A 21,114-nucleotide genomic window follows, 5' to 3' on the forward strand; every position below is an offset into this window, starting at 1 on the left:
GTCACAAGACCGCCAGCGGTATCATGACTGGCTTACCGCCATGGAGCTCATGGGGTTTGGAACCGACATGAAATCCATGGCGGTAAGCACTATCAGTGCCAGGGAATCCCTTCCCTGGCACTGATAGGGGTCACCTCCACCCCCCACCTTCTCCCCCCGAGTCCGTCCCCAACACCCCCTGCCACCCTCCAAAGGTGGCAGGACCCCCCTCCCCACCCTTACCCCCGACTTCACAACACAGACAAACACCCGACACGCATGCAGACACCACCAACACATATTCCCACACACACACGTACAAACATGCCAACAGACACACACACACAGTCATACACGCACACCCTCATTCAGACATACACGCACACATCCATACAGACAGACACGCACACATTTCCATTCACACTACACCCTCGCATGCATACACGCACTCACACACTGTCAACACCAGGGCAGTGTGCGCTCTATTGGCGACTAGAATGCAAAAACCCAGCACTCTCAAAACAACGTAATGTATGCATTGTGCTGATATGTTGTTGTTTAACCTTTTGCATTGCAGAGTTCAATCCTGAAAACTTATTTTTAATGTGCTTACAAATGCTGTTCATTTGCAATGTATTGCTGCAGGCTTTCAGAGTATGTTAGGGTGTGGTCCCTTTCCAGGGCCTTCTAGAGACTTTCCCTGCAACATGCCTGGGTGTGGTTGTGGGCTGGGCCAAGACTCTATAAAAAGGAGCCAACCCAGCTCCAAGTGCTCACTATTCAGAGGTCCCGGTGCAGAGCAGCAGCTACTTCCTGAGCTCCTGTCCCGGTGGCCTATTTGATCTTCCAGACATCTGACTTTCATTCTTCATTTGGAGATCCTTGTTCTGGGCGGTAAGACGGTGGTTGGGCTGGCCTCCCGACGCCGTTATCGAGAACTCTCATGTTCTTGGGCCTAATTCTTTTATGATTTGACAGAGTACTTTGCGCGTGCGAAATATGCGCTTGAGTGTTTGTGACATTTGCAGGGTGACTTGCAAATCAGAAAGACCCGCGATTCGTTTCATGATAATTTAATCTTGTTATTCATTGCATGCTACCATTTCTTGACATTTGCATGGTGGCTTAAGAATCAGCAAGACGTGCGATTCGTTTTATGGTGTTTTAACTTTGTTGTTCATTGCGCGTTACCATTTCTTGACATTTACATGGTGGCTTAAGAATCGGCAAAAGACGCGCAATTCGTTTAATTGTACTTTGATCTTGTTATTCATTGTAAGCTGTTATTTCTTGGCATTTACATCGTGGTTTACGAATCGGCAAGACGCGCGATTCGTTTAATGATGATTTGACTTTGATATTCATTGTGTACTACCATTTCTTGGCATTTTACATGGTGACTCTCGAATCGGCAAGATGCACGATTCCCTCCTCGAGTTTAATTCATGTTGTTTATTGTATGCCACTATTTTAAGATATTTATCATGTAATATTTGAGTTGACAAGTTATTTGATTTGTTTTCCTGAATCCATATTGTGTTATTCATGGTGCACAATCCTTTTATGGTGTTTACTATATATATATATATATATATATATATATATATATATATATATATATATATATATATAAATCTACAATATGCGCAATTTGTGTTGAAACATTTTAAGAGTACACAGAAGATCAGAGTTTCTAGATGCAATATTGTATGGTCCTAGTATGCATTCTCAAAAAAGGATTTATATGACTGGTTTAAAATTTAGTCAGAATCTTTTTATGATTCTCATGTAAAGGAAAGTACTTGAATAAGAAAGTTTTCATTTAATCCATCTTGATTCCCTTACAGGTATCCGGCCATCTTGAAACTTAGTCATTTTAAACTTAATTCTTAGATTGTTCATGTTTTCAGAATGACTATGCTAAGAATCATAGTCTAGTATTGATTTCAGGAGATATAATTTTCATATTGTGTGTTCTAACCTTTTTCTTACTACAGGTCTCCTTCCCAGCTGTTTCCCTTCCTAATCCTGTCGCGTGGGCTCTCATTATCATAAATGAGACTACTGGATTTCTATGCGGCAGGATCTATAACGGTGTGGGGGACTGAGTCTGACCCACGTGTAAAGAACTCTGTCACCCTAAATCCGGTCTTGCTCCGGCTAACTAGCAGTGCCTCATTTCTCCCACGGGGAAGAGATGATTGGGCAGCCGAGCGCATGACATCTTTAGAACTTCTCAGGGAAGTCGTGGTCACTCAGATCCGAACCAACTCTCTCATTTACAATATGATCTCATATACAAATGACAAAGACAGTATAAGTTTTATATAATGCTTTAATAAAACGACTGTATTTTAGAGAATAAGGCATGAGCCGCGATAACCAGAACCATACAACACAGTAGGATTGAAATAGTTACCAGGAGAGTAAAACATAAGAATAAAGCAATCATTGTATATTATAGTTTCTACTCTCCCTCTGCTTGTTCTATTTAGAGCACAGCATGTTAAACGCCTAGCTTGCCTATTTGTATCACTGCGGAGACATCAGCCTTCATACCTGAGCAAAGGCCTGTGATCTTGGTTCAGCATCTGCAACGAGGCATTCAGCATCTAGTTGTGGTTCCCTGGTCGGAATCTCCCTCTGCTGTGTATTGGGACAAGGAAGTTATTTTATAACCTATATGTCAGCGTGATCATAAAAATGTCCCTTCGCAGAAATGCCAAGTCTAAACTCCAACCACGTCTATCGGCAATGTACCAGACTGTATCCTTGACTGAAGCACAGAGTGAATATGTTATGGAGAACATCAGTGCTGAAGTATGCAAAACAGTGTGATATGAATAAAAAACAACACCGTAGAACTGGCTATCTGAAAATAACAGTACGAAGTCAAATAAAAAGCATGTAAAGCAAAATGCACAAAGGCTCTAAATTACTAGCAAACAAATAAAATACATCCAGGGCAAAGTGCACAAAGGCCTAGTGCCCAAAGCTAACGCACAAAGGATATATAAAACCAACCACACTATACCCTCCCCTTGTCGGTAGCAAGTGGTTCTAAAAATACAATAATATGCCCTGAATATAAGCAAAAATTTAAATTATAGATCCATTTTGACAAATTCAGAAGACAGCAAAGTCATAAAATTGATTAACATGTGACAATAAGCCAAATGTAATATAATGTCAATTTAGTAAGAGATGAAAAAATCCAATTGTTCAACTGGAAGCAATAGAAAGAAGGAATTCCTCTACTTCGATGTATGTCAATATCGGAAGATCTACGCCACAAAGTACCATGGAGCAGGTGTGTTCCAAAGCCCCAAAACCATTCAGGGCGGCACCCCGTGCAGGGCCGATGAACGAGACAAACCCATCTTCCTCCAGGAAGGGAATCTCATAAACTGCCTCACGAAGCAAACGCAACCGAAGTGCACAAGTCTGGGAATGAGCCCTAATCGGGAACATCAACAGCTCAAGATCGACCACTGGAGGGCGCTGCAGTGAGAGACAGAGAGCCAGTGCATGTTCAAACGAGCACCAAAGGCACCGAAACACGGGTTGCACACAGTCCAAGACCGGTCTGAATGACAGAGACCAGTCACACTCCAAATAGCCTAGGAGTGTTGCTCCAAAATGCTGCATCATGCGTTCACGACACAGCTGTGCTGATGGGAGCAGCAATAGTGGATCTCGTTGCAGCGGGACAGCCATTGCGAAAGAAGAGCAACAGCAGCAAAACTCCAGCCAATAAAGCCAAAGTAATTGGGAAACCCCCAAAAACGCTTCCGAAAATCGAATGTATAGCCGAAGGTATCAAACCGAATATAGAAGAGAAGGTGTGAGCAAAACCAACACCAACGGCTTGGAAAAAATGTGCAATACCAGCAGTTCTGGATGCATTAAATATACGTCCCACAAGTTCACCGAAGTGACTCGGAAAGTTAGTATTTAAAAGGGACTGTATTTCCGCCGATGACCTTGCCACTTGAAGTGCGTAGGTCTCGCTAGCAGATGTAAGGGCCACATGCTTTTGAAACAATAAAGCTTTCAGTCGACTCAACTTGTCGAAATTAACCTTGGAAGTAGCAATATGAGGCCAGATGTCCGCTACCTCCCTAATTTGAGTGGGGGGATACAACACATTCCCGCAGCACGTAACGGCCTTGCTGACAACGACAACGTAAACTTATCCGGCACGCATGCCACAGCAGCGCTCGCTGTTGAGAACAATGTAACTGCCGTTAGAAAGCACCTTGAAAGTGTTTTTAATAACCGGGACTGGAACTCCCTTCAGATAACAAGCTAAGTTAGCAATCGAAGCATTACAAGCTCCGTGCAAGGACAGCTGTTTACAAACCATGGAATGGCTGACAGAAGCTTCGCATTCGCTACCGCTAAGAAAAACCTCCCTGAAACCATTAACACATCTGTACTGAAAGGGAAGGTCCCACACCTCATGTATATAACTGTCTCCCAAGAGTTCATATCTACCCACCGGAATATGTTTCAGACAAGAAGTAAATTGTAGAGTGGAAATAGGCATATTGATAACTCCATGAATCAACCATTCTGCTGACGGAATCTCAGCAACCGTGAAAGGCAGTTTCTCCAATTTTTCAATATTTAACATAACATAAGTTGCTTCCTTTTTAGCCATTAGCTGTTGCTGACGAGACAAATTAAACGAGACAAAGATCTCTTTGGCGCGAATATGCTGCCATGGAACGCGACCTGCCTTCAAGGTCTGAAGAGTCCAACCCAGCTGCATGATGGACCGTGTCTGACTCTGCCCATGATATAAAGAAGACATATCCGATTTAATAATGTCGATAGCAGAGGAAACAATGTTGTCAATCGTGTAAACACGGTCAGAAAGTGTATGCATGCCATTATCAACAACAGACAAAGCTTGCATGAGATTTTCCTGATCAATCTACCGCAATCGGGCTGCAGCCTCCTGTTGTGAAAGCTTCCAAATCTCATTATAAACCTCGTATATGAACCTCTTCTTTCGTGGTACCCTGGGACCTGACAAGAAATCTTGTAAATCAGTATCATTAGACAGTAACGTGAGGTGTAACCTAACTGCATCCAGCGTGGATGTCTTCAACCATTGCTGACAAAGCTTCCCCACGCTGTATGTAGTTATAATATCAGCATGCTCTGGTGAAACATAACGAGGGTCTGCCCTACTAGTCCTGAACCCCCCTGAAGAGGTGACAAAACGTTGATGACACACATTAGTGTCTACAGGCCATAATAACCACCCGCCGGGATGTAACAATGAAGTGTTAAGTGTACCATTCTGGACCCAATGTGTAAATTCACCAAAAGTAGCGTTCACATAGTGCTGCCAATTCTTTAATTTGGAAGGGACAGGTATTCCAGGCAAATTCAATTCTCTAATTGTTGCCAAGCCTAGACAACTAGTCTGTTGTACTGTGTCATTGAGGAAAATCATTTGCACAGGGATAATACATGCCCTAAATAATGTGTCCCTGCCTTGCATCTGCCAATTTTTCGTTCCCCAAACACTTTTTAGATCAATAGTCTTAAACCAATATTCATATCCTTCGACCTAAAGTTTAGAAACAAACATATTGGAATATAACAATTTAGTATCGGTCAACAACATTTGCTTATTAGAATACGGAGTAACCTTGAAATAGTAAGACTTAGCATTTCGTTGATTATGCCCAGAAAAATATGCAAAATTATCATAACAAGTTTTCAAACTTCCTTGTGGAGGAGTTGAACAATGTTCCCATTGTACATAATTAAAAATGGACTTAGGGCTACTAGCTTTGTGAATAAAATGGTGTCCATAATAGTTGTAGCAAAACATGTCACCATGATTATCTCTAAACTGGTAAGCATCTTCATCATCATAAACAGTATAATATTGCAAGTCCGATAGCATAGAATCTACTGTCTTCACATCCCAATTATCAGAGACAATGCCTGGTATAACAATATCATTCATTGATAATTTGAGGACATACGGTATTTGAATCAATTCAGTGGGACCATATATGTCAAACATTACTTTATCCCACACAATCCCATCCGGAATCGGTATCGCAGAAATGTTTACATTGGAGAAGTCTCTTCAAACCATGTGAGACGACAAATGTGGTTTCAACACAGTCTTGACGTGTTCAATGTCAGATCGATCAGGAAGAAAATGACCATGTATCACTAGAAAAAAAGTAACCACAAACCCCAACCATAAAAAAATAGTAATGACAGCCATAAAAAGCCAAAAATAGTTCCAAGGAAAAACAAAATATGTGTATTTAAGCCAACACAGCAGCTTAAGTGGACCTCGGACCGAAGACACGGAGGACGAGGAGTCGGACACTACATCATCAGTGTCGTTAAAGCAGCCAGAGGCAGTTCTTGCAAAAGGTGCAACTGTGAACATAGAAGCAGATGGAGGCTCTCGCCGAGGCACGCTATAAACCACATGTTCAGAAACATCAGTTGACCGAACAGCAACCTGATCGCAATATTCCAAATTAATCGTTGTCTGTGGAACAATCGCAAGATCATCTTCCACCCTCCCCAAGCACGGAGAGGTAACAGTGTTGGTGTAAATCACCTGCAGTGGGACTTCTTCTCCAGTAGTGAGAGGGATTCCGGAACTACTGGGTGTCCCTTTTGGTCTGCTGTGCAGAATCGGCCACATGTTGTAACTTGACATTATCAATAGAAACAAAGCGATTTCCTTTGGCCCCTCGCAGCAGTGGTAAAATCACAGTTCTTGTGCCGCTCACCCCTAATACAGGGACTGGTGCTCGATAAGAAGGACCAAATTCTTTCTTTACTGCGACCTTTTCACACACTAGATCCTCAATCCTGGGTATCCAACCAGTAGGTGTTACCGGCTCGTCCTTAATTCCTGAGGAGGCAGCACTTGCAGAAGAGTTATCTTCACGGAATTGTTGCAAATCCTGCAAAACAGTGACACGATCATTTATGTCAAAGGGCGTATCTGCCGCCTCCACACCAGGACCATCTAGATCAGGAACATACATTTGTGTTCCAAACAGGCACTCATATGAAGTACGACCCCCCAGTGAACGTCTAGGCAAGTTATTAAGTGCTCTTTGTACTCCATAAAGGTGGACTAGCCAACTATGACACATACCTATAACTCTGGCTGTTAAGGATTGCTTTAAATCACGATTTAATCGCTCCACAACAGAATTTCCCGCGGGATGAAATGGAGACGAGAATTGGAGCTGGACCCCCAACGAAGCCATGGTGTCCCTGAATGCCTTAGAGGCAAAAGCAGGGCCCTGGTCCGAATGAAAAGCCGCAACTGCAAATGTATCGACAAAGATGCGCAAATCTTTAATAACAGTTCGAGCGTCAGCCGAGCGCTGTGGCCAGACCCACACAAATCTGGAGCACGAATCTACAGCAACCAAAATATATTTGTATGCACTATCTGGTGCCAGTGGACCACAATGATCCAAGTACACACACTGTAAAGGTTTATTTGAAATCAGAAGGGGCGTCTGCTGCGGGCGTTTAGCCGACGAAGCTTTAATTTGCTGACAAACGTCACAACAAAGGACATACTGCTTTGTCTCTTTATAGAGACCAGGCCACCAGTAACGAGCCTGTAAAAGTGAAATCGTGGCAGCCACACCAGCATGTGCAGATGCCGCCCCCTCATGTGCTGCAGAAATTAATCGAGATCTCTCAATTTTATTTGGTATTTCACGTACACCAACGCCTGGAATATTAACAACAGCGTTCAGTGCACTATTCAAGCAGTAACTATATTTGGAAGGAAATCCTTTAGGAAAGGGCGTACCATCAGCAGAAGCCTTTATGGCAGCCGAAATCTCTGTGTCTGGTTTGGAACTCGAACGAGTTACTGCGGCTACAGTGGCTACAGCCACCGCCGATTTCGCGGCCTCATCAGCCATGGTATTCCCAGTAACGTGTATTCCAACGCGCTGGTGTCCAAGTGTATGTACACTCTTTCAGATCCGCAACCTTACCCCATAAAAATTTATGTTTAATGGTGTTGCCTTTAGAATCTCTAAACCCATTCATTTTCCAATAGTGTAGATATTCATTGAAAGACTGCACACAATAGTAGGAGTCACAGACCAACAAGGTCAACATAGCCGGTTCTGCATGCTCCAACGCTAACAATAGAGCTTTAAGCTCAGCCAGCTGTGCTGTACAATCTCCCAAGGTTTTAGTATAAGTAAGTCGGGGGCAGAACACATCCCCCTCCATCGCGCCACTCACCACCGCACGTGCAGCAGAATACTGCTGTTTAGTCCCAACCGCTGGTTGCGCAGAACCATCAGTATACATGACCACCTGGTACTGGTCAATAGGTAATGTGCCAGCAGGGACTGGGTATTCTATTTCATATTGTAGAAATTCTTGAGTCTGCAGTTTAGGGTCAAATATGTAATCTACATCAGAGGCTGTTAAAGACGTAGCCCATTGGATCCAGCCTCTAGGGCCGGAACCGGGCAAACGAAAATGATGCGTTGGCTCTGGGCAAGTGGTCTTTCTTTAATCACAGCCATCTGTACTGCAGTGAGTATTTTCTCAGTCTGTGCAAAGCGTTGTTCTGCAGAAGAATACAAGTGAGACTTGTATGCTATCGGGACTGTCTCACCCTCATTAAAAGTGACATACGTAAACCCAACAGCCCCAGGTATTACCCTGATGACTAAATGTGTCTTATTGTCCCGTGTATGTAAGTGTTTGACTGATAAAAGATCAGCCTGTAATCCTCGCAATATCTGTGTATGCTCAGTCGTCCAAAATCTACTTGAAAAATTCGGGCGAATCAATTCGTATAACGGTTTTATACACGTAGCATATTCAGGAATGTACGTTCTGCCAAAATTCAGAAACCCCAACAATGACTGGAGTTTCCGAACCGTATTTGGAGGCTGCAACAAAGCACATTTCTCCAGAAAATGTGGCGCTAAGCTCTTGCCCTCACTTGACAACTCATATCCCAGGAAAATGACACTGAGGAAGGCAATTTTTGATTTTTTAAAATTAAACTTATAGCCTATATCTGCAAACCCCACAACAATGCGCGATACATGCCTTAGATGCTGTAGAATCTCATCGTCAGTCAGATATATGTCATCAACATATGATAACGCTTCAGGGTCCAACTCGTGCAGTATTTCAGTCACGCGAGCTGAAAACAGTCCTGGGCTGTTTTTATACCCCTGAGGTAAACGACAAAATTGTTTCTGGGAGCCAAACGCACTGAAACTGGTATAGTCCCGACTTTCGGGCGCTATATTTTGGCAGAAAAACCCATTCGAGATATCCAACGTTGTTTTGTATTTTTTACGCATTATATTGTTCATAAGCGCTGCACTATGTGAATTTTGTATCGCATATGTGCGTGTATGACTATTCAAATGTCTATAATCCACCACTATCCTATATGAATGGTCCGGTTTAGAAACTGGAAATAAGGGATTATTCATCGGCGAGACACAGGGTTCAATTACACCCTGGTACTCCAATTCTATAAGAATTTGCCTAACCGATGCCCTAGCCTCAAATTTGATAGGATACTGCGGCTGTGGCTGAGGTTCGCCCTTTATTGGAATTACATGATAAGGTGATTGTTTATCCCACCCCACGTTATTTCTATATAAGGCGGGAGCTTGTGCCAGAGCCCACAATTTACTATAGGACTCCGCCAGTTCTCTCGGAACAAGTGGTGAGAAGGAAGGTGCAATAACATCCTCCCCAACCGAACAGTCGCGAACAAAGTCAGGTGGCCAATCCTGTTCGGCCAGTAGAACATCATAAGACTTTACCATATGGTCCCAAAAAATGGCATGTACAATACGGTCAATGTCCCCTTCTAATCGCAGAGTCACTAAATATACTCTATCAGGATCAGAGACTCGCATATCCGCCGTTTCGACCTGTATGAAGTCATCAGTTGCTTTCACCTCCAGATGCTCTTGAAGACTCCGGCGAACTATTGTGACCTCTGCCGCACTGTCTAACAGTGCTAACGCCCATGTCTTGTTCATCAAGAGAACTCTCTTCTTGAGCAGCATGTCTAACAGAGACTGCTGCCACCTTCTTTTTAAACTGCTGTTTTTGTTGCAGCGGTTTCTCTTCTTGTTTAACAGAAACCTCCGCTGAGCGTTGTGAATCCTGTCTTGGTTTCACGTACTCCGTTCTCCGCTCTGACCGCCCACCTCTCTCACTTCTCTTCTCTGAGGAGTCCTGAAAGGAACGAGATTGGCGTGTATCAGTATTTTGATATCTATCAGGCGTTTTCAAATTATCCCTATTTCTGAGATTATACCTATTCTGCGGGGTCTCCGGTTGCGGAGACTGTCCCTCATTTTGTTTAGGTGTGTGCTGTTTCTTTTCCCAGCACTTTTTTGTACCCTCAGATTGCTGTTGTCTAGCATTATCTTTATTATTTTTACCCTGCAACTGGGGTTTTTGCGGTCTAGCCCCTAGGCTATCGCGACCGATACTAGAATAGGTTTCTGCTATTATTCTCGGAAGTTCCCGCTCTTGATTAATCTGTGGAACGTCCCGAAGACGCATTCGCACTGCTAGTTCTACAGCCTCTCCCTTGAGATTACTCAAAATAATAGAAGAAACTGTGGCAAAATTGCCTATAACTGCATACCCAAATCTAAGGCTGGTGCAGCTCCATATTCATCCTGAATTTGTTTAAGTACCTCAGGTAAATTAGCCAATGTCGGCGTACCATGTGCCGTTGTGTAAAGCGCGGCAAAAACCGTGCCCCAGGTATTACTAAGGTCCACTGGAGGAACCATCCCATACGGCAAACACATCGTTAATATTCTATGTTTATCCTGAGGGCCCGTATGGGGAAACACCGCTTCAAGCGTATTAATTTTTTGCGCCAGCCAAAATGGAGTTTCCTCTCGTTTAGCCGGTATTTTACCCATAACTGAGTGCACAGTGGCCGGATTAATACCCGGAACCACCGCCTGTGGGTGCGCTGGAGCAGCTGGCGCTGCATTTGTATTCAAGCTTTGCATTACAAACTGAACTAACCGTCTGTATATATTTGTTAAGTCCCCGTATAAACGACGGACATAAGCCACTGCCAAATTAGCAACCGCAGGATATGGTGTATAAGTGGCCAATAAAGGCCAGGTAGGACCATCATTACTCAACAGACCTAGCCTAACTTGTGCCACGGTGTGTGGGAGGGCGCCATCAAGCCAATTATGGTGTTCTTGATAAGAGAGAGGTATCTCTAAATATGCATAAGCCCTGTATTGTCCAGGGACATTCGCAACTGTATATTCATGAAATGTATTCGTACCCCCATCAACTGCTGGAAACACGACCCAAGAATAAAAAAGTTCTGTTCTATAGGCTGCATGGGCGTCCACCACAAAAATGACTGGACCCCCTTGGATAGTTAGTCCATGTGCTATCAGGTGTCCTGTGAGTGGGTGACGCATATTGATAGCTACATTAACTACATTAGGATTCGCCATTTGTTAAAAATAGCCCAAGATCCAAAAAGGCACACCAATATCGGGGTTTTTCCTTTCAAAGTTCAAGCTTGAACAACCAACCACTATCGTGGTGGCGGAAACCCTCAGCCCCACGGACGTCTCCGTTTACGGAACCGAGGAGTCAAATTATATATGAGATCGAGAGAGTCAGCCGGACCTAAACATTAGAGCCAGACCAAACGTTGGCGGCGCCATGTCGCGTGGGCTCTCATTATCCTAAATGAGACTACTGGATTTCTAGGCGGCAGGATCTATAACGGTGTGGGGGACTGAGTCTGACCCACGTGTAAAGAACTCTGTCACCCTAAATCCGGTCTTGCTCCGGCTAACTAGCAGTGCCTCATTTCTCCCACGGGGAAGAGATGATTGGGCAGCCGAGCGCATGACATCTTTAGAACTTCTCAGGGAAGTCGTGGTCACTCAGATCCGAACCAACTCTCTCATTTACAATATGATCTCATATACAAATGACAAAGACAGTATAAGTTTTATATAATGCTTTAATAAAACAACTGTATTTTAGAGAATAAGGCATGAGCCGCGATAACCAGAACCATAAAACACAGTAGGATTGAAATAGTTACCAGGAGAGTAAAACATAAGAATAAAGCAATCATTGTATATTATAGTTTCTACTCTCCCTCTGCTTGTTCTATTTAGAGCACAGCATGTTAAACGCCTAGCTTGCCTATTTGTATCACTGCGGAGACATCAGCCTTCATACCTGAGCAAAGGCCTGTGATCTTGGTTCAGCATCTGCAACGAGGCAGTCAGCATCTAGTTGTGGTTCCCTGGTCGGAATCTCCCTCTGCTGTGTATTGGGACAAGGAAGTTATTTTATAACCTATATGTCAGCGTGATCATAAAAATGTCCCTTCGCAGAAATGCCAAGTCTAAACTCCAACCACGTCTATCGGCAATGTACCAGACTGTATCCTTGACTGAAGCACAGAGTGAATATGTTATGGAGAACATCAGTGCTGAAGTATGCAAAACAGTGTGATATGAATAAAAAACAACACCGTAGAACTGGCTATCTGAAAATAACAGTACGAAGTCAAATAAAAAGCATGTAAAGCAAAATGCACAAAGGCTCTAAATTACTAGCAAACTAATAAAATACATCCAGGGCAAAGTGCACAAAGGCCTAGTGCCCAAAGCTAACGAACAAAGGATATATAAAACCAACCACACTACAATCCCCTCTTCCCCTCCTGAACTCTCTTAGCCTCTGTGATTTATCTATCAGAGTCTTGGAGCTGTTCAGTGGTGGTCGTGTTGGGAACGTGCGCAGACCCCGAGGATCTGGTGACTCTGACACACACCCCCTCTACATACTCACACGCACACCCCCATGCACCCACACATCACACAACATCCCCCCACCCCCCTCCCCTAACGGACGATCAACTTACCTTGTCCGTTGATCTTCCGGGAGGGGACGGGACCCATGGGGGCTGCTCCGCCGTCACCACACCGTCAACAGAACACTGCCACGCCGAATCACAGAACGTGATTCGGTGGGCGGTATTCTGTTGACGTGGCGGTGGAGGTGGAGCAACCTCCATTTCCCCGCCGCCTGCCAGTATGACTGCTGGCGGCTCTCCATCCGGAAAACGACGGAGAGCTGCCAGCAGTCATAATACGCCGAGCGGAAAACCGCCACCACTGGCGGTCTTCAGCACGGCGGTCCCTCAGCGGTCTTGTGAAAAGACCACTGAGGTCGAAATTACCCCCTTAGTAATGCCACGTTACTCATGTAACCTGGAATTCAATATTAATTTTGCCATTCTGCCGGCGAAATTAAATCAACACTGTAATGGTTTTAAACAGTGTTGGAAGAGGGAGCAGTCCTTCTATGTTTAAAAACCACTGCAGTATAAACTTTAATCCTCAGTCATTTTTAAACATAGAGGGACTGCTCCCTCTTTCAGTCCTTTTTAAACCACCACAGTGTAGTGTATACTGCTCGACGCCCTTACATAAGTATGTAAGGGCACTGAGTGGTATGCACTGGAGTGGATACCCCTAAGTGCTCAGAGGGGTATGCACTAGAGTGGATAGGTACCCCTTTGCTCCCTTACATACTTACGTAAGGGCACCGAGGGTTATGTGCTGCACTGTAGTGCATTGCATACCCCTTGGTGACATTACATAAAAATGTAGGGCACCGAGGGGTTGGAACCCTTACATAAGTGTCAGAGTGTATTCATCTCTAACTCTGAAAGCTGGGGCTTAGAAATTCTTCAAGGATACTTGCATGGAGAAGCTACAGAAGACAGGGACCAACCTACCAAGCCAAGCTGCTGAGGGTGCAATACCTGTGGGCCTGACTTCACTGCAGAACCCACTACTTTTATCTCCACTGCAGCAAATCCAATTCAGCGGGCCTGTCGCTGATCGGCATCTGACAACACTGAACACTGTCTGGCTGCAGCTGGAAGCCTTGTACCTCTGAAGGAATTTGACTTTCAGAAAATAAACAAAGAGCCTGCTTTAGAACTCACCGGATGGGTTACTCCGTCACAACGGTGATGGATACCCCGTCCGCCGAAATCTAAATCTCATTATCTTCTATGTGATTTAGATATCAGCGGACGAGATATCCTTCACCGTTAGTAACTTAGTACCTGTTCGCCAAGTTCTAAATCAGGCCCTAAGTCCGAAGATAGAAATCTTCACCAGACCCGACGTTGAGCAGCATCCAATCAATGCCAATCGGTTCCTGGGCGTGAACTATGGACTTTCTCTGCTCTTCATCGTGGTCAGCTTAAACCCTACCTTTAAAAATGTATATCTCTATTTCCTCTTATTGTATTTTTGAAATTTTGGTCTCTTTGTTGTTCATTATAATATACTCTATTTTTATAAATTGGAGTGGGATTTGTATTGTGTTGTGTTTTAAAAGTTTGAATGGTTTTGGTACTTCTAAATGCTTTACACATGTTCTTAAGTTAAGCCTGTTTATTCTGTGCCAAAGCTACCAGGGGTTGATCTCAGGATTAAATTAGTGAAACCTTTACTGGACCAAACGAGAATAGTGACATCATTACTTGTGGTGGGCTTTCATTCACCCCAACTAATAAGCCACTTTCTCACAGTGTCAAAACATCTGTTAGCTGTTTTCATCAAGTACTTACACTTACTACTGCTATACATGATTAGATCCTTCATTACAAGCTTATGTTTCAACAACTCAGGAAAAGGATGCACATATTAAGCCAAGAATTGCCACTGTTATTTCAGGCCAGCCTTGAACTAGGAGTGGGCATCAGCATGCAATGGATGCCTTCCATGTACCACGAATTGCACCATTATTCCAGGACTAATATTATACCAAGTGTGGATATAATTATGCTTTGGCTATCCACAATACACTATGAATTTGGCTGTGCTTAGCACAAATCCTTGCCTCATCTAAATCCTCAGCCCCTCCTCACATGGGCAAAATTTCAGAAGTTGGCAGGACTGCTGTTCTCTTTAAAATGACACAGATAGTAACAGGAAGCTAGTACAGATCAATTAGAAATATTGCTGCTTGCCCTCGTCTTTGAGTTCATTATATTCCATACAGTTCTGTGTACTGCATCAAATTTAAGAGTGCAAATATGCTTTTAGGGAGAAAAGGAAGGAAACATTAATATAACTTTCTCTTAGTGTAACGGGAGCCTGTAAAACTGCATGGAAGTCTTTTGCTGAGATGTGTTTTCTTGTACATGAGCTATTACTAGAACTGTACCCCTGTCATGGTATTATGATACAGAGATTGAGGTATACTTTGGAACCAGCCATTTTGCATTAAGAAACATAGAGGGCAAGAATACGTTTGTTGGTGGTCTTTAATGCCTAGGCTGTCAATTGCAGCTTCCAGCAGTTCTATGTATTGTCTGAAGACGGCAGGATGAATACCTATGGTCTATAACCGATCAGTATAGATCTTGGCTTCAGCATCTATAATTGTTATAAGTGTGCTGCTGCAGTAAAAAAGAGGATCAGCTGATAATGCTTCCTTCAGTGCCCTTTCAGGTCTTCATCATCAGATTATGCTATGTTTATTTTGGACCTTACACAACATACATTCCCATAGGGCTCTCGCTCCATCAAACATGCACACAGACATACACGTCACATTTCCCATACACACAATACACCCCCGCATGCATACACGCACTCGCACAACCCCTCCTCACACTCACACGCACACCCCGTGCACGCACACAACATCCCTCTCCCCTAACGGACGATCACCTTACCTGTTCTGGTGATCCTCTGGGAGAGAACGGGATCCATGGGGGCTGCTCCGCCGCCAGCACCCCGTCACCAGAACACTGCCACGCTGAATACTGGGACGTGATTTGGTGGGCGGTGTTCTGATGACGTGGCGGTGGAGGTGGAGCAGCCTCCACTTCACCGCCGACCGCCAGTATGGCTGCTGGCGGCTCTCTGTCTGAAAAATGGCGGAGGACTGCCAGCAGTCATGATTCGGTTGGCGCGAGGTTGAAATGAGGGCCTAAGTTTGTTCTCTGCAGCACAAATAAAAGGCCATTAAGAATGCCTCAGTGCAGCACCGCCATGTCTTTATTACCAAATAATACCCGAGTACATGTACCTCAAAGTTAATGAACAAGCCCACCCAATCCTCTTTGATGCACCAATCTCCTTCCAAAGTGCTAGCAGGGAGAGTGGCAAATGTGGCAGAGCCCACCTCTAAACCGGATGGCTGAGATGTGTCATATTTTCTTATTCACCTCATTTGTCTTCCCTCTATGCAGTATGTGCTTTAAGTGCTTTTATTTCATGGACTGGCTTCAATTATGTGAGCATCCCTAGAGAGGGGCATTGGCTCAATCTACATGTTGGGAGTCCGAAGTACATTTTGATTGTGCAGAAGTTGTGTCCTTCCAAAGAAAAAAATGCTTGCTGTCTACGTAGCTGTGATCATTTTGCTTATTTACTCAGCTGCCTAAGCTTGAACTTTCAGGGGCACATACATGAAATTGGAATGCTATTAAAGTGTCTTAGATAACTAGATAATCTATGTTGTTTTACTCTGCCAGCAGAACAGATGGGAGGAGGTCAGACATTAGACTACTTGGATTTTTAGGTCTGCTTTATCGGTACAATTGCCACTTGTCCTTTTTAACTTTCACCAATTGTATTCTACAGTTCTTTGCTTCCACACTAATAGACACCGATTCCCATGCTATTTACTTGTAATGCTCCACACTACCATACAACAGCCCTGCACTGGCTTTCCGCCAGCCTTTCCGTGGCGGGGTGACCGCCATGGAACAGCTGGTGGAAAGCTGAGTTGTAGTCATCATGGTGAGTCTGAGTTCAGTAGCGCCATGGCTAAGCACAACTCTGACCGCCCTAAACCCGCCGAGACCCACGTTCCTGGCAGTTACGGTGGTCCCCTGGCAGTCCGACCACCAGGGTTGTAATGTGGTGGTTGGAGTGCCTGGAGTTCGCCAATTCGAACATCACCATGAGTATGGAGGTCTTCGGACCACCACACTTGTAATGAGGCTCAAAGTATAATGCTGGAGAATTTGGTGTCACATAATTGCACAAAAGCACTGACCCACATCATATGTTTTAGGGGTTGTCATGTTTGATGTTAGAGCAGTAAACCAGGCTGCCTGAACGTTTTGTTACATTAATGGAAAAATATCTATCTATCAGTACAGAATGGGAAGCCACTGCTAATACACGAACATATATTGCAGTTGTTCGAGATATGAGATAATATTTTACAGCCGGAATCCAAATTTCCACACCCATGAAATGCAATGCACCGTTAAATGGTTTATTCGGATGACCCAGGTTGAGTAGTTTATGATTAGTTGATTAAAAATATCTTTTAAGGCTGAGCTATCTTATGCTACTTACTGTGGGTACTCACCTTGTGTGGTGATTTGCACAACTGCTGGATGAATCTGTGAGCTCAGGGTGTCAGACACCTGGAAGAACGAGTTTCACCTGAGATTTCAGTTTAGCTCAACATACTGTGGTCAAACTTTAGCCTGTCTGTAATTCCCTGCCTTCAAGCCCCTGCTCATTAACTGGGGATGGTAATGATGACAATAAACTAGTGCAATCTGTGTCCTGGAGGCTCCATACCACCAAGAATATTGAAGAAAGTGTTGTGACAAAGTAAAGAGAAGGATATATTTATTAGGTTAAGTAATGCATCATTTCAAGTACCAATGAAATCCCTGCAACTGTCCCTAACTGATGAATGGAATGCCCAGCACACAGAGGTCTGTAGACTCCTAGGATACTGGGGTCTGGATTGCAAAATTTCACAACCTCAAAATAAAACAAGCATTAGCAAAGCCAATCGATTTCACTTACCTTCACATACAAGTGAGATCAATTGGCATTAAAAATGCTTGTTTATCGAAGTCTTCAGTCTATGTCAAGATTGTCAAGGTCAATGCTGCATCTTCCTCATTTCTGCTACAGTTTTTCTAGTGCCTACTAGGTGGCACAGAGAGGCAACTAACGGGTACTGTTTAAACGCAGTTCTGTTTTGTTAGATGTAATACTGCGATGAGACCAGGACAATGGCAAAATTACTGATGACTAAACTAAAAAGCTCCTGTGGGCGGGTCTAACACAGAAAGGGAGGAAAGCAACAAGGAGGAGCAACTGAGACTGACACAAAAGCCACCCTACAATGAGCAAGTATTGGCTCGCTGAAGTATTATGTACGCCAGAGGAGCTGTCTGTAGTAAGAGTGCAAAAAACGATGCCCAAAAATATAATACTTAGTAGTATTTTTGCAACAGGCATGTTTGTCACAAAAATACAGTGGTTCAGGTGTGGAGCCAGCAAACCAGCAATATGGCTAGGAGGAGGACTGCTTTTATTTATGGTTACCAATAGTAGGAGATGCTGTGAAAAGCTAAGCAAATAAGTCTTCTATGGATCCATACAAGGCTTTTGACAAACTCACATCAGCACCATTCATCCCATTATAGTGTTGCTGCAGACTTTCCAACTTATGCGGTCTCTTCATGTATCACATAATATCGGCTCCCGTCACATGGTCACCTGGTGAAGAGCCGATATCATACAGTAAAACAAAGAGTGACCTGGAAACCACGGAGTAGATTGCATTTTCAGCTCCTGCTCGGTGGTAACCTCAGAATTTTTACGTCTGGTGTTAGACAAGACCTTTTGATTTTACTAAAATTGTAATCATAATAAACTTTCTCAAAGGTGCTTTCAGCCACCACTCCTCATCCATTGGTCTGTTGTTGTGTCATTCACATTTTGCTTACTCCCACTACAGCCTGGGACAATGGGTCAGTCTACTTCAGCCTCTTTCTTTCTTTCTTTTCATTGTTCTTTCTTTTCTTCTTTGTTTTTAAAACAATGTGCATAGTTGTTGAACCTTTAAATGGGATTGGTCCCATTTTTTTAAGAAGACATTTTGCCACTATAGGCTGCAGAGGCAACTACAGTCAGCATCTGCACATCTGGGTTGTGTACCAAGTTTCAAGAAAGTGAGATCTGGTGTCTGGGTGAAGGCTGCTCAACTATGGAATAGACTTCTGCAGTTCATTGGAAAGGATGGCAGTTTGAGTTTAATGAGGAATGCAAACACCTAAGTTGTAGGAGAATCTGGGGTTAATTTCTTGCCTAGCTCCATGTATTACACGTAGTTATGTAACTTTAGGAAGTTGAAAACCTGGCTCTTTGCAAAGTTGTGGGAGAACCAGGGGTAAACAAACAACAGGGTTTTTGCTCAGTTCCATGTGTTCCAGGCAATGTGTTAGAGCCATGATAGCTGTTAAGGTGAATGTTGCACTTTATAAATGAGTGTTAATAATAATAACAATAATAATAATACTTCTTTTCTTCTTTCCTTCTTTATTTCTTTTCTTCTTTCCATCTTTTTTGCTTTCCTTTCCCCTCCCTCTATCCTGCTTTTTTTCTTCTTTCATTTCATTTTATGTTCTTTTTTCTTCCCTTTCTTTCTTTTTTGTTTCTTTCTTTTCCTTTACATTTTGTTATGTCTTTCCTTCTGATTTCTTTCTTTCTTTCTTCCTCAAAGGCAAGCAGCTGAGAGAATGTGGCAGAACTATTGGCTTTTTAGGTCTATGTTAGCCAAGATCTTTTGATTTGACTAAAATTAAGTGCATGGCATAGATATTTGTAGGCGGTTTCAACCACACTTCATCCATTTTCTGTGTCTGTGTCATTCACATTTTTCTCCACCTGCATGAGCATTTATCAAGGTGCAATGTGTGAAGCTGACTCCAATATAAATTTCAGCACGCCACAAGGTGCACATCCACACACAAAGTAGTTCCCTTTAGTGCCAGGATGTGCTATGGTAATATGTGCCTTTTTGAGATCAGAAAACATTTTTGCCTTCAGTCAATGTGTTTTTTTTCAGATTGATGAATGCCCAGCAGCTACCTAAGCAATAACATTTTGCAAAAAACATGACAAAAAAAAACAAGAATTGCCAAAAGGTTCGTAGATAACAACACAACTATTGGCTTTGCCGATGCATTTTCCCTCTCTTGTGCCCAGAGCAAAGCAACACCCTGCACTCCCTATACCCGCTGCACCCCTTCCTCACACAATGAAAATTTTCAGAAGTTAGTAGATTTAGTGATACAAGATACCTCGGTTTTGGCAGCCTTGCATGCCGCCTTCTGACTTTCAGCACTTGCCTGGAGCTCTTAAGCAGTACTGAGGTGCCCATTTCTTTTAGATCACTCAGTAACTCAGTCAGGGTAGTTGCATGTTTGCTAATTGGACCCAGCGTGGGGCTTTAGATTGCATTTGTTTATGCAGTTAATCTTGGATAACAAATATTGACATTCTGTACCCACAGAAAGCAAACATTTCAATCAGTAATAACATATTTGCGTTAATATTCTTAAATAAAACAGTATATAGTTCTTACTTCTCAAAGAAAGACTCCCAGCCCGGCACAAAACCAGGTTGCCGAGTAAACCAGAGCAGAGTCATCAGGATGAAGAAAATGCTGGTCACAATCTCGGGGTAGCTGGAGGGAAAAATAAGGGAATGAAACCACTGACAGTGCACCTGTGAAACAAACACAGACTAACAAGATCGGTGCTAGTCCTGCCAGGTAATCCTCGGCTTTCCCTCAGTAATGTGAGTGGCTCTATATCTAAAGCGTTGGCATGCCGCTGGATCTGAATACTAACTGGGATTGTGTCTATCTTTCAGGCGTGAAAGATGTCTTCTTTCGAGGCCTTATCAAGACAGTCGTGTGGCTAAAACATTTAGAGAATATCCCATAAAGCTTTCTTTTTGTTCAGGCACGGCCCGTCCTTTAGGGCGGAGGGGCCACACCCCCCCGGACTTTTTGCGGCACATGAAGAGTGTCTGTGAGGCTGAGCAAAGGTCAACCTGACAAACACTCTTCATGTTCAGGTCAGGCAGCCAGGAGTGAGACATGCGTGATTTGCGCAGACTCCTGGCTGCCTGAGCTGAACTTTGCTGGGCTGAGGAGGTCACAGCTCCTTGTGGGCGTGACCTCCTTGGCTCAGCAAAGGTGCTTCGAGGCCCTCCCCTGGGTGACGAGGGAAGCGTCACCTAT

General features: G+C 43.6%; 1 protein-coding gene across 1 annotated transcript in view; it reads right to left on the reverse strand.

Moving 5' to 3' along the window:
- Positions 1-21,114, reverse strand: part of SLC13A4 (solute carrier family 13 member 4) — a 235,981-nt gene that overhangs the window by 64,452 nt on the left and 150,415 nt on the right. Inside the window, exon 11 of the mRNA XM_069227958.1 lies at positions 20,452-20,553. Coding sequence (XP_069084059.1) covers positions 20,452-20,553 — 102 coding nt within the window. The remainder of the gene's footprint in view (positions 1-20,451; positions 20,554-21,114) is intronic.

Source organism: Pleurodeles waltl, chromosome 4_1 (genome assembly GCF_031143425.1).
Source record: "Pleurodeles waltl isolate 20211129_DDA chromosome 4_1, aPleWal1.hap1.20221129, whole genome shotgun sequence".
Classification (NCBI taxonomy): Eukaryota; Metazoa; Chordata; class Amphibia; order Caudata; family Salamandridae; genus Pleurodeles; species Pleurodeles waltl.